General features: G+C 40.8%; 1 protein-coding gene across 1 annotated transcript in view; it reads left to right on the top strand.

Annotated features, from left to right (window-relative positions):
• The first annotated feature begins 450 nt into the window (after positions 1-450).
• Positions 451-17,426, top strand: part of SMLR1 (small leucine rich protein 1) — a 96,156-nt gene continuing 79,180 nt past the window's right edge. Inside the window, 1 exon segment of the mRNA XM_061207202.1 lies at positions 451-595. Coding sequence (XP_061063185.1) covers positions 451-595 — 145 coding nt within the window.

Genomic DNA, 17,426 nt, shown 5'->3' with positions numbered 1-17,426 from the left:
AGAGAAAAACAAATACCATATGCTAACACATATATATGGAATCTAAAAAAAAAAAAAAAGGTTCTGAAGAACCTAGGGGCAGGACAGGAATGAAGACACAGACATAGAGAATGGACTTGAGGACACGGGGAGGGGGAAGGGTAAGCTGGGACGAAGTGAGAGAGTGGCATGGACATATATACACTACCAAATGTAAAATAGATAGCTAGTGGGAAGCAGCCGCATAGCACAGGGAGATCAGCTCGCTGCTTTGTGTTCACCTAGAGGGGTGGGATAGGGAGGGTGGGAAGGAGTTGCAAGATGGAGGAGATATGGGGATATAGGTATACGTATAGCTGATTCACGTTGCTATACAACAGAAACTAACACAACACTGTAAAGCAATTATACTCCAATAAAGATGCTAAAAAAAAAATGGGGGTGGGAGGGAAGAGGCATTCTAGATAAGGCATGGAGAGCAAGCAGAGGACGGTAAAGGAGATGCTAGCCAGTATCCTGACACATGAGAAACCAGTTAATGCTAGAAAGGACCATGCAAACAGGAGGAGCTTCTCCCACGGTGAACACAAGTTCACAATGGTGGAGGAGAGAGCTTGTGAATAGCAGGAGGTGAGGCTGGGGCCAAAAATATACAGGCTCTTGAAAGTCAAGCAAAGGAAATGATTTTATTCTGTAGGGATTGAGGACTCCTTAAACTGAAAACTGATCTGATGAAAGCTTTATTAAAAGCAAATTCAAAAAAAATCAGATGAAGGAAGAATTACAGAGAGGGGAAGTAGAGAGAGAGGGAACCCGGTTAATATTCATCATCTATGTCATATTTATTATGAGCCAGGTACTACTCTAAGTGCTTCACATATACTAACTCACTTACTCCTCCTATCAACTCTATGAGATAAGCACTGTCATGATTGCCACCTTATAAATGAGAAATCTGTGACTAAGAGAGGTTAAGTAACTTCCTCAAAGTCCTATAGATAGAAATTTGCAGAGTCAGGATCTGAATCCGGGGAATCTGGCTCCAGAGTCCGACTTCTGAAATCAGTTACGAGGTCATTACAAGAGTAAAAATGAGATAAGCATTTAATTAGACTTGTTGCAATGGCACATAAAAGGTGCTCCATCAATATATTCAATGAGTAAATGATGAAAAGAAGAAAAAAGAAATAGCAGGTACAAAGAGCATTGAGGGTAAGGGGGCAGGGCGGGGCATTAGTGGCATTTGGAGCCTTCTATAAAAGATTCCAAGGAGAAGGGTACATCAAAGATCATTCTTAGTTCCCATTAGAATGGCTGGAAGAATGACACAAAAACTAGAAAGGAAAATCAGCTCTGAGGATGAAGTGGTAAATTCATTCTGAGATTAAACAGATGAGGAATTTGATGAGATGGCAGAGCATCCAAGTAGAAACGCCAGCATGCCCTTGGAGGTGTAGGACCCGAACCCAGGAGGGAGCCAGACTCAGAACAAGTGTTGCTGGTTGGGTGGCACAGAAGTAATGGAGGGGACAGGATGTCTCTCTCACACTGAAAACCATTAGATGATGGCAAGGTGCAAAATTGGCTTAGTGGCAAGAACGTGGAGTGAAAAAATCTGGCTCTAGAGGAAACTGGGAAACAGAGGAGAATATCCATTTATTCAGCGCCCGCTCCATGCCAGGGCTCTGACACTGCATTCAGTGATCACAGTGAGGCTGAAACAAGGTGGTGGTGTATCTCCCCTTGAGATCAGGGGAGACAGAGTTAGAGAGGATAAATGACTTACAGAAGGACACAAGTCAGAAAGTCACAGAGCCAGGATGTAAGCTCTGGTCTGCCATCCCAAAGTCCTCACTCTAAATACTACCCCGGCTGCAAAAGGGTCCTTCCGTGTGTTTTCCAAAGTTTCCTCAGACCTCAGGAGCATCATAAGGTACTCCCCTTTGCATGATTCTGCAAACTGTTCCATGATCCTTTCATCACATGACAGGATAAATCACTAGTAACTGCTTAAAGAGATACCCCTCATGAGGTGTTATCACTAAAATGTTAATTTCAGACCAGGGATGCTAAAGCATTCCTAATCCTTTGAAAACCCATATGATGGTTTCTCCCTACCTGTGCTAATTTCTGGCTTCTGCATGACTGGCCCCTCCCTGAGGGACGGTGGCAGACACTGAGGACTGATCCAGAGCTTTGTCCCTGGAAAACTTCGAGTCCCAGCAATCTCTCTCTCCAAACCCTCAGTGTTTAGTATAAAGACCTATTTTATTTGGAACAACAAAGATATAATGTGTTAGTTTGCTTTTGAATATGAATAAAACAACACTAAATACAATAAAGACAAAAAAAAGGAATGAGTTATCTCGTAATCAACACTATCTCTTCATTGGCCTTGTTTACATCTAGCATACCAACAAAATTCGTGTTTAAATTCCATATTAAAAGTACTTTGTAATTACATGAATTCTCTTAAATGTACTTATTCTAATTCTTCCTCTTTTCTCTCAGATCAGACAGCCAATCTCACAGACTTTCTTGGAACAAATTCCCTCTTTGATATTCTGATTTTGTAGTGGAGTCCCACTGACTCATTGTATATCTCAAATAACAAGATTTCATCACAAAAATATCATGGTTGACAAAGCCAAGGAAAGAATGAAGGAAAACCTATTCCAAGAAGAGGCTAGAAGTCTGGATGCCTAGCAATGGCTAAATAGAAGTCTTGTGTCTATAGACACTCATATTAATATTATGTAGGTTATCCCTTCTACTAGCAAATGGAACCAAGGAACAGGAAATATAGTAAGCAAGCAGCTCAGGGCTTCAGATGCAGAGTGGGTCTCCAATGTCTCTTAAAATCTCACCCCTTTGCATGTGTGGGCAAAGGGATTGAGCTCTCCAAAATTACAGAAAGCATCTGGCTTGGCATTTCTTGAACCTAATTACACATTGTATGAAACATCTAGCAGAAAGCAAAAGCCTTTTCTCTCCCTATGTTAGGAGATATGATTCTGGTATATCTAAGACATGACTGCAGCCACAGTGTTAAAAGCCTCTCAGCACGACACTTAAGAATATTAATACATTTCTTATTAGTAAGATTTCTTGTCTTCAGTGAAAGCCCTTGCTGTGTAATGGCAGCTGCACTAAACGAAGTGGGCTGATGGGGACAGAGGAAGGGGCACCAGGCTGAGTGGGAACATCATGAAAACAGCCATGAGTCTACAGAGAGAGTCGCATGCCTCTGCCAGAAATCCACCTGACCATACTCAGGGCTTCAAATCTATGCTGATTCTAAAATATGTACTGAAGTTTCTAGGCTTTTCTCCCCCTTTGAAAAGAGGGAGAGTAAAAATCTTGCAACAAACAAAAGCCCAGGACTATAATGGCTTCACAGGCGAATTCTATCAAACGTTTAGAGAAGAGCTAACACCTATTCTTCTCAAACTCTTCCAAAATATAGCAGAGGGAGGAACACTCCCAAACTCATTCTATGAGGCCATCATCACCCTGTTACCAAAACCAGACAAAGATGTCACACAAAAGGAAAACTACAGGCCAATATCGCTGATGAACACAGATGCAAAAATCCTCAACAAAATACTAGCAAACAGAATCCAACAGCACATTAAAAGGATCAAACACCATGATCAAGTGGGGTTTATCCCAGGAATGCAAGGATTCTTCAGTATACGCAAATCAATCCATGTGATAAACCATATTAACAAACTGAAGGAGAAAAACCATATGATCATCTCAATAGATGCAGAAAAAGCTTTTGACAAAATTCAACACCCATTTATGATAAAAAACCCTCCGGAGAGTAGGCATAGAGGGAACTTACCTCAACATAATAAAGGCCATATATGACAAAACCACAGCCAACATCGTTCTCAATGGTGAAAAACTGAAACCATTTCCACTAAGATCCAGAACAAGACAAGGTTGCCAACTCTCACCACTATTATTCAACATAGTTTTGGAATTTTTACCCACAGCAATCAGAGACGAAAAAGAAATAAAAGGAATCCAAATTGGAAAAGAAGAAGTAAAACTGTCACTGTTTGCAGATGACATGATGTTATACATAGAGAATCCTAAAGATGCTACCAGAAAACTACTAGAGCTAATCAATGAATTGGGTAAAGTAGCAAGATACAAAATTAATGCACAGAAATCTCTTGCATTCCTATGCACTAATGATGAAAAATCTGAAAGAGAAATTAAGGAAACACTCCCATTTACCATTGCAACAAAAAGAATAAAATACCTAGGAATAAACCTACCTAGGGAGAAAAAAGACCTGTGTGCAGAAAACTATAAGACACTGATGAAAGAAATTAAAGATGATACAAACAGATGGAGAGATATACCATGTTCTTGGATTGGAAGAATCAACATTGTGAAAATTACTATACTACCCAAAGCAATCTACAGATTCAATGCAATTCCTATCAAACTACCAATGGCATTCTTCACAGAACTAGAACAAAATATTTCACAATTTGTATGGAAACACAAAAGACCCCAAATAGCCAAAGCAATCTTGAGAAAGAAAAACGGAGCTGGAGGAATCAGGCTCCCTGACTTCAGACTCTACTACAAAGCTACAGTAATCAAGACAGTATGGTACTGGCACAAAAACAGAAATGTAGATCAATGGAACAGGATAGAAAGCCCAGAGATAAACCCACACACCTATGGTCACCTGATTTTTGATAAAGGAGGCAAGAATATACAATGGAGAAAAGACAGCCTCTTCAATAAGTGGTGTTGGGAAAACTGGACAGCTACATTTAAAACAATGAAATTGGATCACTCCCTAACACCATATACAAAAATAAACTCAAAATGGATTAAAGACCTAAGTGTAAGGCCAGACACTATCAAACTCTTAGAGGAAAACATAGGCAGAACACTCTATGACATAAATCACAGCAAGATCCTTTTTGACCCAGCTCCTAGAGAAATGGAAATAAAAACACAAATAAACAAATGGGGCCGAATAAAACTTAAAAGCTTTTGCACAGCAAAGGAAACCATGAACAAGACGGAAAGACAACCCTCAGAATGGGAGAAAATATTTGCAAATGAAGCAACTGACAAAGGATTAATCTCCAAAATATACAAGCAGCTCATGCAACTCAATATCAAAAAAACAACCCAATCCAAAAATGGGCAGAAGACCTAAATAAACATTTCTCCAAAGAAGATATACAGATTACCAACAAACACATGAAAGGATGCCAACATCACTAATCATTAGAGAAATGCAGATCAAAACTACAATGAGGTATCACCTCACACCAGTCAGAATGGCCATCACCAAATAATCTACAAACAATAAATGCTGGAGAGGGTGTGGAGAAAAGGGAACCCTCTTGCACTGTTGGTGGGAATGTAAGTTGATACAGCCACTATGGAGGACAGTATGGAGGTTCCTTAAAAATCTAAAAATAGAACTATCATACGACCCAGCAACCCACTATGGGGCATATACCCTGAGAAAACCATAATTCAAAAAGAGTCATGTACCACAATGTTCATTGCAGTTCTATTTACAATAGCCAGGACATGGAAGCAACCTAAGTGTCCATCAACAGATGAATGGATAAAGAAGATGTGGCACATATATACAATGGTATATTACTCAGCCATGAAAAAAAACGAAATTGAGTTATTTGTAGTGAGGTAGAAAGACCTAGAGTCTGTCATACAGAGTGAAGTATGTCAGAAAGAGAAAAACAAATACCGTATGCTAACACATATATATGGAATCTAAAAAAAAAAAGGTTCTGAAGAACCTAGGGGCAGGACAGGAAAAAAGATGCAGACATACTGAGTGGACATGAGGACATGGGGAGGGGGAAGGGTAAGCTGGGCCGAAGTGAGAGAGTGGCATGGACGTAAATACACTACGAAATGTAAAATAGATAGCTAGTCGGAAGCAGCCGCATAGCACAGGGAGATCAGCTCGGTGCTTTGTGACCACCTAGAGGGGTGGGATAGGGAGGGTGGGAGGGAGATGCAAGAGGGAAGAGATATGGGGATATATGTATATGTATAGCTGATTCACCTTGTTATACAGCAGAAACTAACACAACATTGTAAAGCAATTATACTCCAATAAAGATGTTAAAAAATTAATAAATAAATAAAAATTAAAATTAAAAAAAAAAAAGGAAAGAGGGATAGTAACTTAGTAGTACGGGGCCCTCTTTCTTTCCTTAATGATTGTTTCATGTCCTAATCCCAGCATCCACTGGATACACCTCTGCTCTTCACAGAAGACAATTCAACATCCCATCCTTGGGTGGCCTTCACTGACACCCCCAGGCAGAGTTGCATTACACTTCCATCCAGGGTCCCGTAGCATTGTCTAGTCTTCTATCAGTTCTCTCACTTCTCTGCCAGCATAGATTAACTTGTCTTCACTTCTAGACAGTGAGCTCCTTAGGACCAGCAACGGTATCCTCATTACCCAGCATAGTGTACAGGTAGTGGACACATCCTCAGACATTCTCCAAGCCCCAGGACCAACCACCCTTCTCCCCTCCTCTATTGGGTTGAATGGTGCCCCCCCAAAATTCATGTACCTCTGAACCTCAGAATGCGAACTTACTTGGAAATTGGGTCTTTGCAGATGTACTTAATGTAAGCCTTGAGATATTACTAGGGTAGGATGGGCCCTAAATTCAATGACGTGTCCATATAAGAGACAGAGAATGACAAGCAGAGAGGCACACAGGGAAGAGGGCCTGTGAAGACAGAGGCAGATTTTGGAGTGATGAGGCCACAAGCCAAGGAACACGAGGAGCCAACAGAAGCTGGAGGAGGAAAGAAAGGATTCTCCCCTAGAGCCTTCAGAGGGCGTGTGACCCTGCCAACACTTTGATTTTGCACTTCTGGTCTCCAGAGCTGTGAGCGAATACATTTCTGTTGTGTTAAGCCACCAGGTTTGTGGCAATGTGTTACAGCAGCTCTGAGAAACATGTATCTTCTTTCTCTGCAAACTAGCTTCCCACCAATCTGTATGGTTTTAGATGCTGGGCAGCTATGTTGGCACCACAAGACTCAGCTCCCCCACCTCACCCCCAGGCTCCTCTCAGTGCTGGGCACAAATCTAAGCTGGGCCAACAACGCTCCTTCCCTGGAAGTTAGGGGGATAACAAGAAATAAATGTTCTTACTCACTCTTCTATCTCAGTCAAGTTTCTGCCCCAAAGTCATCACCTCATGGACACATTCCCCAGTATCCTATCTAGAATTCTTCTTGTGACTCTAGATTCCTTCTTATTTTTCTTTGTAGCCCTTATTTCTATCTGACATTATATTATTTATGTACTGTTTCTTGGTTTTGTTCCTCTGACCTCCCTCATGAGTGTGTAGCCCCCAAGAGAGCAGAGACGAGCTCTGCTTGGTTAACTGCTGTATTTCCAGCTCTCGGACTCAGCTTCACACACAGCAGCTCTGCAGTGAGACAGATGAGGCTGATCTGAAGAGAGAAATCCTGGTGAGAGATAAAGAATGCAAGTCTCATGTCAGAGTCTCTGGTCCCTGTTTCAGTCCTTCTTGAGACCTGACCATATTTGTGCCTTTGGCTTCTGGGGGACATTCTGATGAAATGTGCTCTTGGTAAGCACATGATGGCACTTGGTAAGAGCTCCAGCATCTCAGAGGAGTAAGTAACAGCATGAAAAACGGAATGAATTAATGTATAAATTAACTTATTACATTCAATTTGACTCCTAACAAGGTTAGTCTTACAAGTAATTAAGGTGATTTGAAAATTGTAGGGTGTATTTGCTACCTTCTGAATTTATCTTACCACCAAATAGACTGTCTGAAAATTCCATCACTGTGGATTTTAGAAACACTCCATTCAAATATAAATATACCTGGAAAAAGCAAAACTTTAGCTAGTGATGATTTTAACAGATCTTAGAGAGCTAGGCTTTCCTGAACGATGTATAAACTAGTCACCTTGTTGAAGGACAAAGAGAGGGATCAGATGTGGGAAATGGCAGAAGAGCAAAGATGAATTTCAACCATGATTCTAACTTGGAGCTGGTCTTGTACTCCTGGGGAATTATGAATTTTACATCCATGAAAGGCTGACTGCATTGATGGCCCAGTGAATGGCCTCTCTGGATCATACTTTTACACAGTGATTCCACAACTCCTCCCATCAAGAGGTTGGGTCTGTTTCTCCACTGCTTGAATCTGAGCTGTCTTGTGATTTGCTTTGGCCAAAAAAAAAAAAACAAGCAGAAGTAACATTGTACCCAGACCTCAAGAGGTCCATCTGCTTCCACTGTTTCTTGGAAACCTGCCCTTCCATGAAAACAAGCCCAGCTCACCTGCTGGAGAATGAGACCAGTGACTTCATGCTCCCCACCCCACCCTCTCAGCTACAGGTGACCAGCAGGCATGTCAGTGAAGCCATCCTAGACCAGCCAGCTCCCAACTGACCTCCTAGTTCTTCACAGGCACATGATAGAGTCCAGCCAAGCTAAGGCCAAGCTGACCATACTCAAGACTAAAGAAATGTTCATTGTTCTAATCTGTGGAGTTTGGGAGTAGCTTGTTACACAGTAATAGCTAAATGACAAAATATCAGTCTACTCTGGAAATCCCAAATCTGAGATCATGCTGTTTTCCAAAACCACCTGCAGTCTTAGATTCTGGTACCATCTTCTCTAAAAGAATCTATACTTGGAGACTGGGTCTCCCAGGTTGGTGCCCTAACTTCTACTTTTCAACAGCACAATATCACCAGGTGTGACAGTATTTCTAAGGAACTTTCATTCAGTTTCTCTCTGGGATGTCAGGATCGCATCTCCCTTTACTGCAGATTCAACACCATGCCTAATACACCACCAAATGTATGAGTGAGCCCCCAATCTTGTTTTCTTGGTTCCTTTTGAATCAGAACAAACTTGTCAGGGCCCTATCCCATAAACCTTTTAGACAAATAATCCTGACCCTGTAGTTCAGTTACATCTCAGGGGCTTGCTATAGGAGACCGTTAGAGCACACCTCTTCTCATCATCAGTGGAAAATGAAATAACAAGCACGAAGGAAACAATGGGAAAATAAATGCAGTATGTGAGTCTTTGAAAGTAAAGGACTGATGGAGATTGTCTTCATTGCATTTCAGGACTCTGTATGTCCCACTCAATATCACCAATTACTTTTACCAAAAGAAAAATTCTGTCCCCAAATATATTAGATACCCTTTGGAAGGTTGTATATTTCTTCTCCCCTTGTCACCTCCTAATAAGATTAATGAAATAAGATATTGCATTCAAAGAATGTAGCACAATGCCTAGCACAGGATAAGAGCTTGGTGAATTATGTTGTCATCATTTTTTTAATTAATTTTTATTGGAGTATACATGCTTTACAATGTTGTGTTAGTTTCTGCTGTACAGCAAAGTGAATCAGTTATACTGTCATCATTTTTATAAGACAGAAATAGTCATGCATCAAACTTCTAGTGTCTTAAGGATAAATCAGTATCAAAAAAACCAAAAAACAACAAAGAAACCCAGTCCATCCCACACTAACCCTTGCCCTCAACTTGTTACAGGGGCAGGTTAGTAGCCCACTTCATAGGCAGTAGGTTGTCAGAAAACACAAAGACCTGGACACAGAGAAAAGGAGCAAAATGTAAAGAGGCATTTTCTCCAACCCATGGAAACTAGAAACTTACATAAATTTCATTACACAATTTGCCATTGCTACAGATTCATATACTATTTTCAGCTTTGTTTTGCTTTTAGTTTTTAAAAAAAAGCCATCTTGCAGCTGCCAAAATATGAATTGGGACAGCCATCCACCTGTCACCTTCACCTAAGCCCATGCACTCTACCAGGTCTGTCACCATTCTCCAGACTCGCAATGCTTTTCTGGAGCTTATGGCCCTCATTGCTGGCAGAGCGATGGTGTGATGGTGTGTGATGGTGACTGCCCCACCCTGGACTTGATTTCAATGAGGGCATGATAAATGGAAAGCCATCATTCACATGTCATTGAATCTCTTCAGGGGAGAGGGTCAGAATGTGGCAGTTCTAATGATACAGAGTAAAATTACTTTTAATTCCCAGATCTTCATGAATAGAAACTTCAATTGTCTCTATATCTTGGCAATTAGACGAAAGGTGAGAGGGGAAATGGTAAATGTATGCCTGGACTTTTGGTTACTGGAGATCTTAGATTACAACCCACCCTGTACCCCAGCCCCCAAATACCACATAACACAAGTCTGGGGTCTCTTTTCACTTCTCTACATCTAACTCTTTATGTAGCCAGTATATCCTTCCATTTCAGGGCCTGGGTTTCAACAGTGGTGTGTTGAAGCTGGCTCACAGTCAATGGTGTGACTCTCTTTCCAACTCTGCATTCAGTGTGCTCTGTTGGCATGTTGGTGCCTTCAAATTAACCACTATGGGAATATTTACACCACAGAAAATGGCCAATGCTACAAACCAGGGCTTTTTTTAAAGAGAGCTGGCTGGGGCTTCCCTGGTGGCGCAGTGGTTAAGAATCCGCCTGCCAATGCAGGGGACACGGGTTCGAGCCCTGGTCCGGGAAGATCCCACATGCTGCAGAGCAACTAAACCCATGTGCCACAACTACTGAGTCTGCGCTCTAGAGCCCGCAAGCCACAACTACTGAAGCCCATGCACCTAGAGCCTGTGCTCCACAACAAGAGAAGTCACCGCATTAGAAGCCCGCGCACTGCAGTGAAGAGTAGCCCCCGCTCGCTGCAACTAGAGAAAGCCCGCACACAGCAACGAAGGCCCAATGCAGCCAAAAATAAATAAATAAAATAAATAAATTATAAAAAATAAAGATAGCTTGCTGTTAAACATTATCAGCATAGCACTGGTTTTAAGAGAGTTGTGTGGGAGCAATCATGAGGGTACCAGATGCTTAAACAGAAGAAGGAATTGATGGTGTTGGAAATGGGAAATGGCAGAAAAAACGCTTCATATAAGGGGCCCCAGGGCAAATACCACCACCCACTTCACCATTTCTCTTGAACTGTCTGATGATGCCTCACCCCAGACTGTAGGGCACCCCTGTCCTACACTCACCTGGCACATCCATTCCTGTATAATCACCTTAAACTTGAAATTCCTTATCAACCATCACCAAAGATACTCATAAAAGCCATAGATTGTACTGTCTGAAGCTGTACCCAGATAAAACTGGTATGTCACACATTAAATAATCTTTCCAGAGTGTAGTACCACATATTTGCAAACTGCTTTGAAATTTTGATTTAAGAAATTCTTTACAAAGATATATCAGTACTTAGTTTTGTTTTTTTTTCCTGTAAAGTATAAGGAAACTATTCATCTTTGTGTCGAGCTGCTAGTTTTCAAGTAGAAACCCAATGCCTGCCTGTATTTTATTTGGTTGCTGAATTAATTAAATCCTTGAGATAGTGAAAAGCAATAAACTGCTCATAACAAATCAGTTATTTCATGCAATTCACTACTTGAACTGTGAAGGGCAACCTAATCTCCACTTGAGATGACAGGTATGACTTCTAAATTATTTATTTTTCTTCCTTTGTTTACTAGAAAGAAAAGCTTTTGTGACACTGGAAAAAGTAGGAAAAAGTGGTATAAAGCAGGATATTATAGGTCTGAGATGTTAATATTGGTGCAAAGTTGAGCTCTCAATCAAATGTTATCTACAGACCTGAAATAGTCAAACAAGATACATGGTACACACTTATTCTGAAAATCTTTGGGTCAGATTTCAAATAAGCTATGGGAGGAGCAAATACTAAATGAACTATTGGACTAATGAAGTATTTATTTGGTAACCAAGAGCAAACACAGTTAATTTTTAATGAAATTAACTTCTTTAAAGGACAATTCTTTACAGATAACGATGAAAGTGGAAAGTCTCTTAAAGAAAAGATGTTTAATAATAACTAAATTCAGCTATATTTCACTTCTACATCCTCCAAAATATAATGTAGTAGATTGCATTAATGGCCCTAGTTCTTCATTCTTCCATATAGCTATGCCCTTTGCTATGAGACTGCAATTCTGCAAAAATGTGTGTTTGGAAACCCCTTGACCCCAAGTTCAGCCATGTGACTTGCCAATAAGTAAAGTATGCAAAGGTCTTACATGTTTCTACTTGCTCTCTTGAGCTTCTGCCATCACCATGAAAGGAATGCCTGGGCTAACCTATATTCCCAGTAGAGGATAAAGGACACATGAAATAGAGCTTCCCCAGGTGAGATGCTCTAACCAAGCCCAGCATCAGCCAACCCACAGACACATGAACAGACCCAGCCAAGATCAACCAAGCCCAGTCAACTCACAAGCATGTAAATTACAACAATACATGACTACAACGGGCTTCAAAGATTCTGATACTATGAAATATTTGAAGATTTTAGACAGATAAGAAGATGAAATTAAAAACCAGGGATCCCTTAAATCCTAGAAGAAAACTCAGGAAACAGTCAGTATATTTTTATATTAAAGGTGCTAAGATTAGACTTTTTTCAGCTAACAATAAATTTTGACCAGGTGTCTACTTTCCCCATAGCTGCTGGGAGTGTTTTCTTCCCCATTTCCCCTCAGTCCCGTGAGTTCAATATGTGATAAGAGAGAAACTGACATTGCTCTGGTGGCTGCGGAGTGATTTGGGTGAACAAATATGAAAGGAGATTGATTCTTAAAATCCTTCTCAGCTAATTTTCTGAACACAATGTGTAAATATGGTTTTTATACTCAAAATCCATAGTAATTTCACCAATGATGAAATCACAATCTTAATCATTTCTTACCGTTAATCTTCCCTTGTAGATAAGCTTTGCCAATTGTTTTTCTAGTGAGATGTTCTTTATCCAGCTAACTCTATGCAAATCAAAGAGATTTTCTGAGGGTTGTTTATGGTTTTTTTAAATGTATCTATTACTTTCTCTAAGACAAAAACTATGAATGATTATTTTAATAGGGAATGTAAGTACAATAATAATGATTGTATGTGGTTCAAAGTACTCTACACATTTAAACTCATTTAATTCTCACAACTTTATAAGATAGGTGCTCTTATTATCCCCACTTTATATAAAAGAGGATGGGCATAGAATGGTTTAGTACCTTACCCAAGGTCACAGAACTAATAAGTGGTAGAACCAGAATTTAAAAGCAGGAATTCTGCCTCCAGAATCTTTGCTTAGACCACCAGGCTAGACACCCCCCAAAACAAAAGGCTGCCTGACCCCTTCCCTACTGCATCCGCTTTTATGCATTCAGATTGACTCATCAACACTTAAGAAAAATTGGGGGTGGGACGCCTTTTATGTGCAAAGCACTGTGTAGGAGGCATTGGAAATACTCCTTAAACAAGGCAAACAGAATATTAGCCTTCCTTGGGCTTAGAGTCTAGTCAAAAAAGCAACTAAGTAAACAAGTAGATAAAATAAAATGTAAAGACTATAAAAAGTCTAGGGGTTAGAAAAGACTTCCCAGAAAAAGTGGCAGTTAAATTGAGATCTGGAAGATGAATAAGCATTAGCCCAAGAGTAGAGGAAACATCATTAGTAGACTGGCAACAAAAGAGAACCCAAGAGTGGTGGAGTGTCCCTGAAGTATGTGGAGACAGACAAGGAAAATGACGAGATGAACTCAAGAGGTTGGAATTTATATTGAGGATAACAGAAAATCATTAAAGAGTTTAAGGAAGGGAGTCCTGTGAGTGGATTTACACATTGAAAACATAGTAATGAGAGATGTATTTGGGGCAGGGTCACCTGTGCCCCTGTAATTTCCAGCTCAGAAGAGGAGTCTCCATCATCCCACTCCTCATACCCATGGAAACTTCTGGAGAGTCTTCCAACCGAAGCCCACAAACTCCTCGCTCAGTAACAGTTTTGTCAGCTCTGGTTCCTCCCATCTTAGAAGAACAGCTCCCTTGAGGAACCCCTCGGTTCCATCCCATTTCCCTGCTCTCTTTCACTCTTCATTCCACTCCAGTCAGGCTTCATTCCCTATACTCCACTGAAACCACTCTGGTCAAAGTCACTGAGAGTCTCAGTGTCCTCAAATCCAGGGTCACGTGTCCATGATCACCTGACCAAGTTTCTTAGTAGGAGTCGTACTTAGGACAACACTGTCCTCTAAAGCACCTTATTCTTTTGGCTTCAGCGATTCCTCAAGCTGCAAATTTTCTCCTACTTCACTAGCTTCTCCTTGCGGGCATCCTTTGCCAGTTCTTCCTCTTCCCTAGGCTCAAACTCCAGTTGCTGGCATGGCTGGGGACTCTGTCGGCTTCTCGTCTCCAGCCACACCCTCTTCCAGGCTGATCTCACTACAGACCGACCTCTTTAAATGCCATCTCAGTGCAGGTGACTCCCTGCTGGACCGCTCCAAACCTGGCTCCTGCGTTTCCGTTCTGCACTGGGCCCTGCAAATTATGTAGTCAGCCCTGTACTCAATGCCGATCACTGAACTCATCAATGAGAGAAGGAATAAAGGACCTTTATGTCTTTATATTGCATTTATGTCTATAACTTTCACAGGGAAGTATTTGTTAACTTCACAGATTCTCTAATATGCAGATTAACAAAGAGATAAAGACCTTCAGCAGAAAATCACAATCATTTCCCAGGGAAAAGTCCACTGTATTAAACCAGCAATTCAAAAAGCAGTTGCATAATTCTGTATGCTATTTTAACCTTTAGAATTTTATCACAAACATAATTATGCTTCTCAGAAGATAGAAGGCAGATAAACTAACTAGTGATAACTGGGGTTGATCTTTCTTAACAACTTACTTTTTGGTTCTAATGAGTGCTTTTAGCATTCATACCTTAATTCACCCATCCTTAAAATGGACATAAGGAATTCTTCTATTTTAAGATATAATAAAAACTTTAGGTTTCATGCCTCTGATTCCTCAGGAGTCTTCTGAAGACTTAGTTTTGAGCCTGTGAACCATGACCTGCCATTAAAACCACCCATTGACCATCACCTGCCCTCGCCAAAGTTCCTCACATAATTTCACACTCATTATTTTGTATAATATTAAATGTTAGAAATTCTGATTTTAATAGTAGACTTTGCGACTGTAATTTTCTTCCATCCTTACACGTACTATGATGATTCAATAATATCCCTTTCTCTATTGCCCTATTTAATAGTTATGCTATTATTGTCTCCCTCCTTCCTGTGGCCTTGAACTCTAGGTCAGGGAAAGAGGCTGGAGTTAGAAAGACAGAAACTTAATTTCTAATCTTGGCTGTGTTATTAATCAGTCATGTAGGCTTAGTATATAGAATTATAAGTATTCTTTTATGAGAAGACTGAGATGCATGGGGTTAAATGACTTGCCCAGTTAGAAAACAGTAAAGGAACAAAGTAAATTGAGGACATTGTTATTTTCATCCTCATTCTATAAATCAATCCACTGTGGCTTTCATTTTCAAGATTTTTAAGTAACAAAATTTGCTGCATTCCTAAATGCAGGCAAGACCTCATTTTCCAGGTTTAACAAATGAGGGCGTTTCAAACTTTTCTCCTACCAAGACTTAGCTACAAAAACCTCCTCCTCTGAGATCTTTTCCATTGCCAACTATGGAGATTAGCCCTTGGATTTAAGGTGTCTGCATGCTTACTAATGAAGAAACCCTTTTCTTTCTTCTGTAAGTCATCCAAGCTGGTAAGAGTCCCCAGACAGTGCATTTTGTTTGAACACTCCTTAAGACTGAAATTGCCAATGAGTTGGGCACGTGATCAAGCAAGCGGGTTAAAGAGTGCTCATGACACACCTACCACTTCTGGCACAAGTGGCCCCTGCCTCAGCGTCTATTATGCTTCTTCAATAAAGCAGCCTCCATTCTCTCCTGCTCTGATTTCACCTCTCCAGTATTCTGAAGGAAAACCGATGCTCTGGCTTTGAGGGGATGCACAGAAAGTACATTTGGCCTGGATGAGGCTAGGCTGCCTCTGGGCAAATTCTTCCCAGCCCCTTTCTTCCCTCTTCTCCACTCCTTTTGTCCCTCCAGAGCAAAGCCCTCCGCATCTCTTGGAGCCCAGTGAAAGTTATGCTGCCTCTGGCTGCCCTCTGACTCTCCTGCCAATTGTATCAAATTGCCGCTCTTTCTATACTCCCCACCATTGAAAACTCCAAGTCACATTCCCTGAATCTCAGATAGATGGTAGAAGGAAAACAATTTAATTATATTAACCCACATTTTCATTCATTCATGCAGCTTGCATGTCTTGAGCTATCTCATGACTGAGATATCATTCAACTTGCATTTCTTGCATTTATGTCAGATACTGAATGGTTCAATGACACAGGAAGATGAGTGTAAATGATATTTACAAGCTACCTAAGGAGATACATGGAGCTACCCAATTTCCAAAAGTATTGCCAACCCAAATGATTTTCAATTGGTAAAATATTAAACTGTGGTGTGTGTGCAGGTGATGGGAAAAGGAGGGAGGAGCTGATGGTGAAAAAGAGAAATTTACCTAAATCTTACCCTTTGGGCTACTCTCATTGTACCTACAAAGATCCAGGGAGCATGGAGGAAAAGTGTTCATAAATCAATTTCCTTCCCCAACAGAGGGATTCGAGTTTCATAAAATTCCCTTTAAGCCACTAGGCACTCTGCTACTTTAACTGAGGGACAGCCCTGAAGTCAGTGATGGGAGTAAGGTGGCCTAGATAGCTGATTTAGAGGAATTCTTTGTTCTAGAGGAACTGGATCATTCTCATCTTTGTGCCCTCAGCAGGACCCAGCACAGTGCATTGTGTATAAAATCCATCACTGACGAACTGGTTCTCTACTGGAGGAACCAGTTAGGTGTAATTGGCTAACTAGTTAGAATAGTCCCTTCTGACTCCCATAGTGCAGCCTACCATAGCCCCAGGTGCAATGCTTTTGCCTCTCAGTGGAAGGAAACAACTTTTCTTATAGAGGGACGGGTACCACTCTGCCTTATGGCGTACTACGTTCTGCCCTGGGCCAGCTACCAATAGCTGGGAGCAGAAGCATCACCTCTAATAAAAATGCATACAAACCGTAGCACCTGGGACTCTTGATCATGGCCCCAGAGCAAGTTCAGCATCTCCCCAGGTTCCTTTTCTTTTTATTCAGCAGCCTCCACATACACCTGGGCTGGTGCTATCAAAGATGGGCAGTTATAGTCATTTCCACTGAGGTGGAAGTTACTTGCAGCTCAGTCGTGACTATGAACAGGATGCATTTTAGTGTAAGTTATAGTTTATGACAACACTAAACTCCTTTCACATTTTCTCAGTCTCATGATGTACTGATTATCCATCACTATTTTTTATTTCAACATGATGTTGATTTAAATGTGGTGTCTCCTCTTTTAGAGAATAATCTATAGAGCAGCAGTAATAACATTTCAAAGGTAGAAACTATCATAAAAG

This window comes from Eubalaena glacialis, chromosome 12 (assembly GCF_028564815.1).
Source record: "Eubalaena glacialis isolate mEubGla1 chromosome 12, mEubGla1.1.hap2.+ XY, whole genome shotgun sequence".
NCBI classification, from domain to species: Eukaryota; Metazoa; Chordata; class Mammalia; order Artiodactyla; family Balaenidae; genus Eubalaena; species Eubalaena glacialis.
Note: the sequence above shows the minus strand (reverse complement) of the source record. Positions and strands in the feature narration are given on the sequence as shown.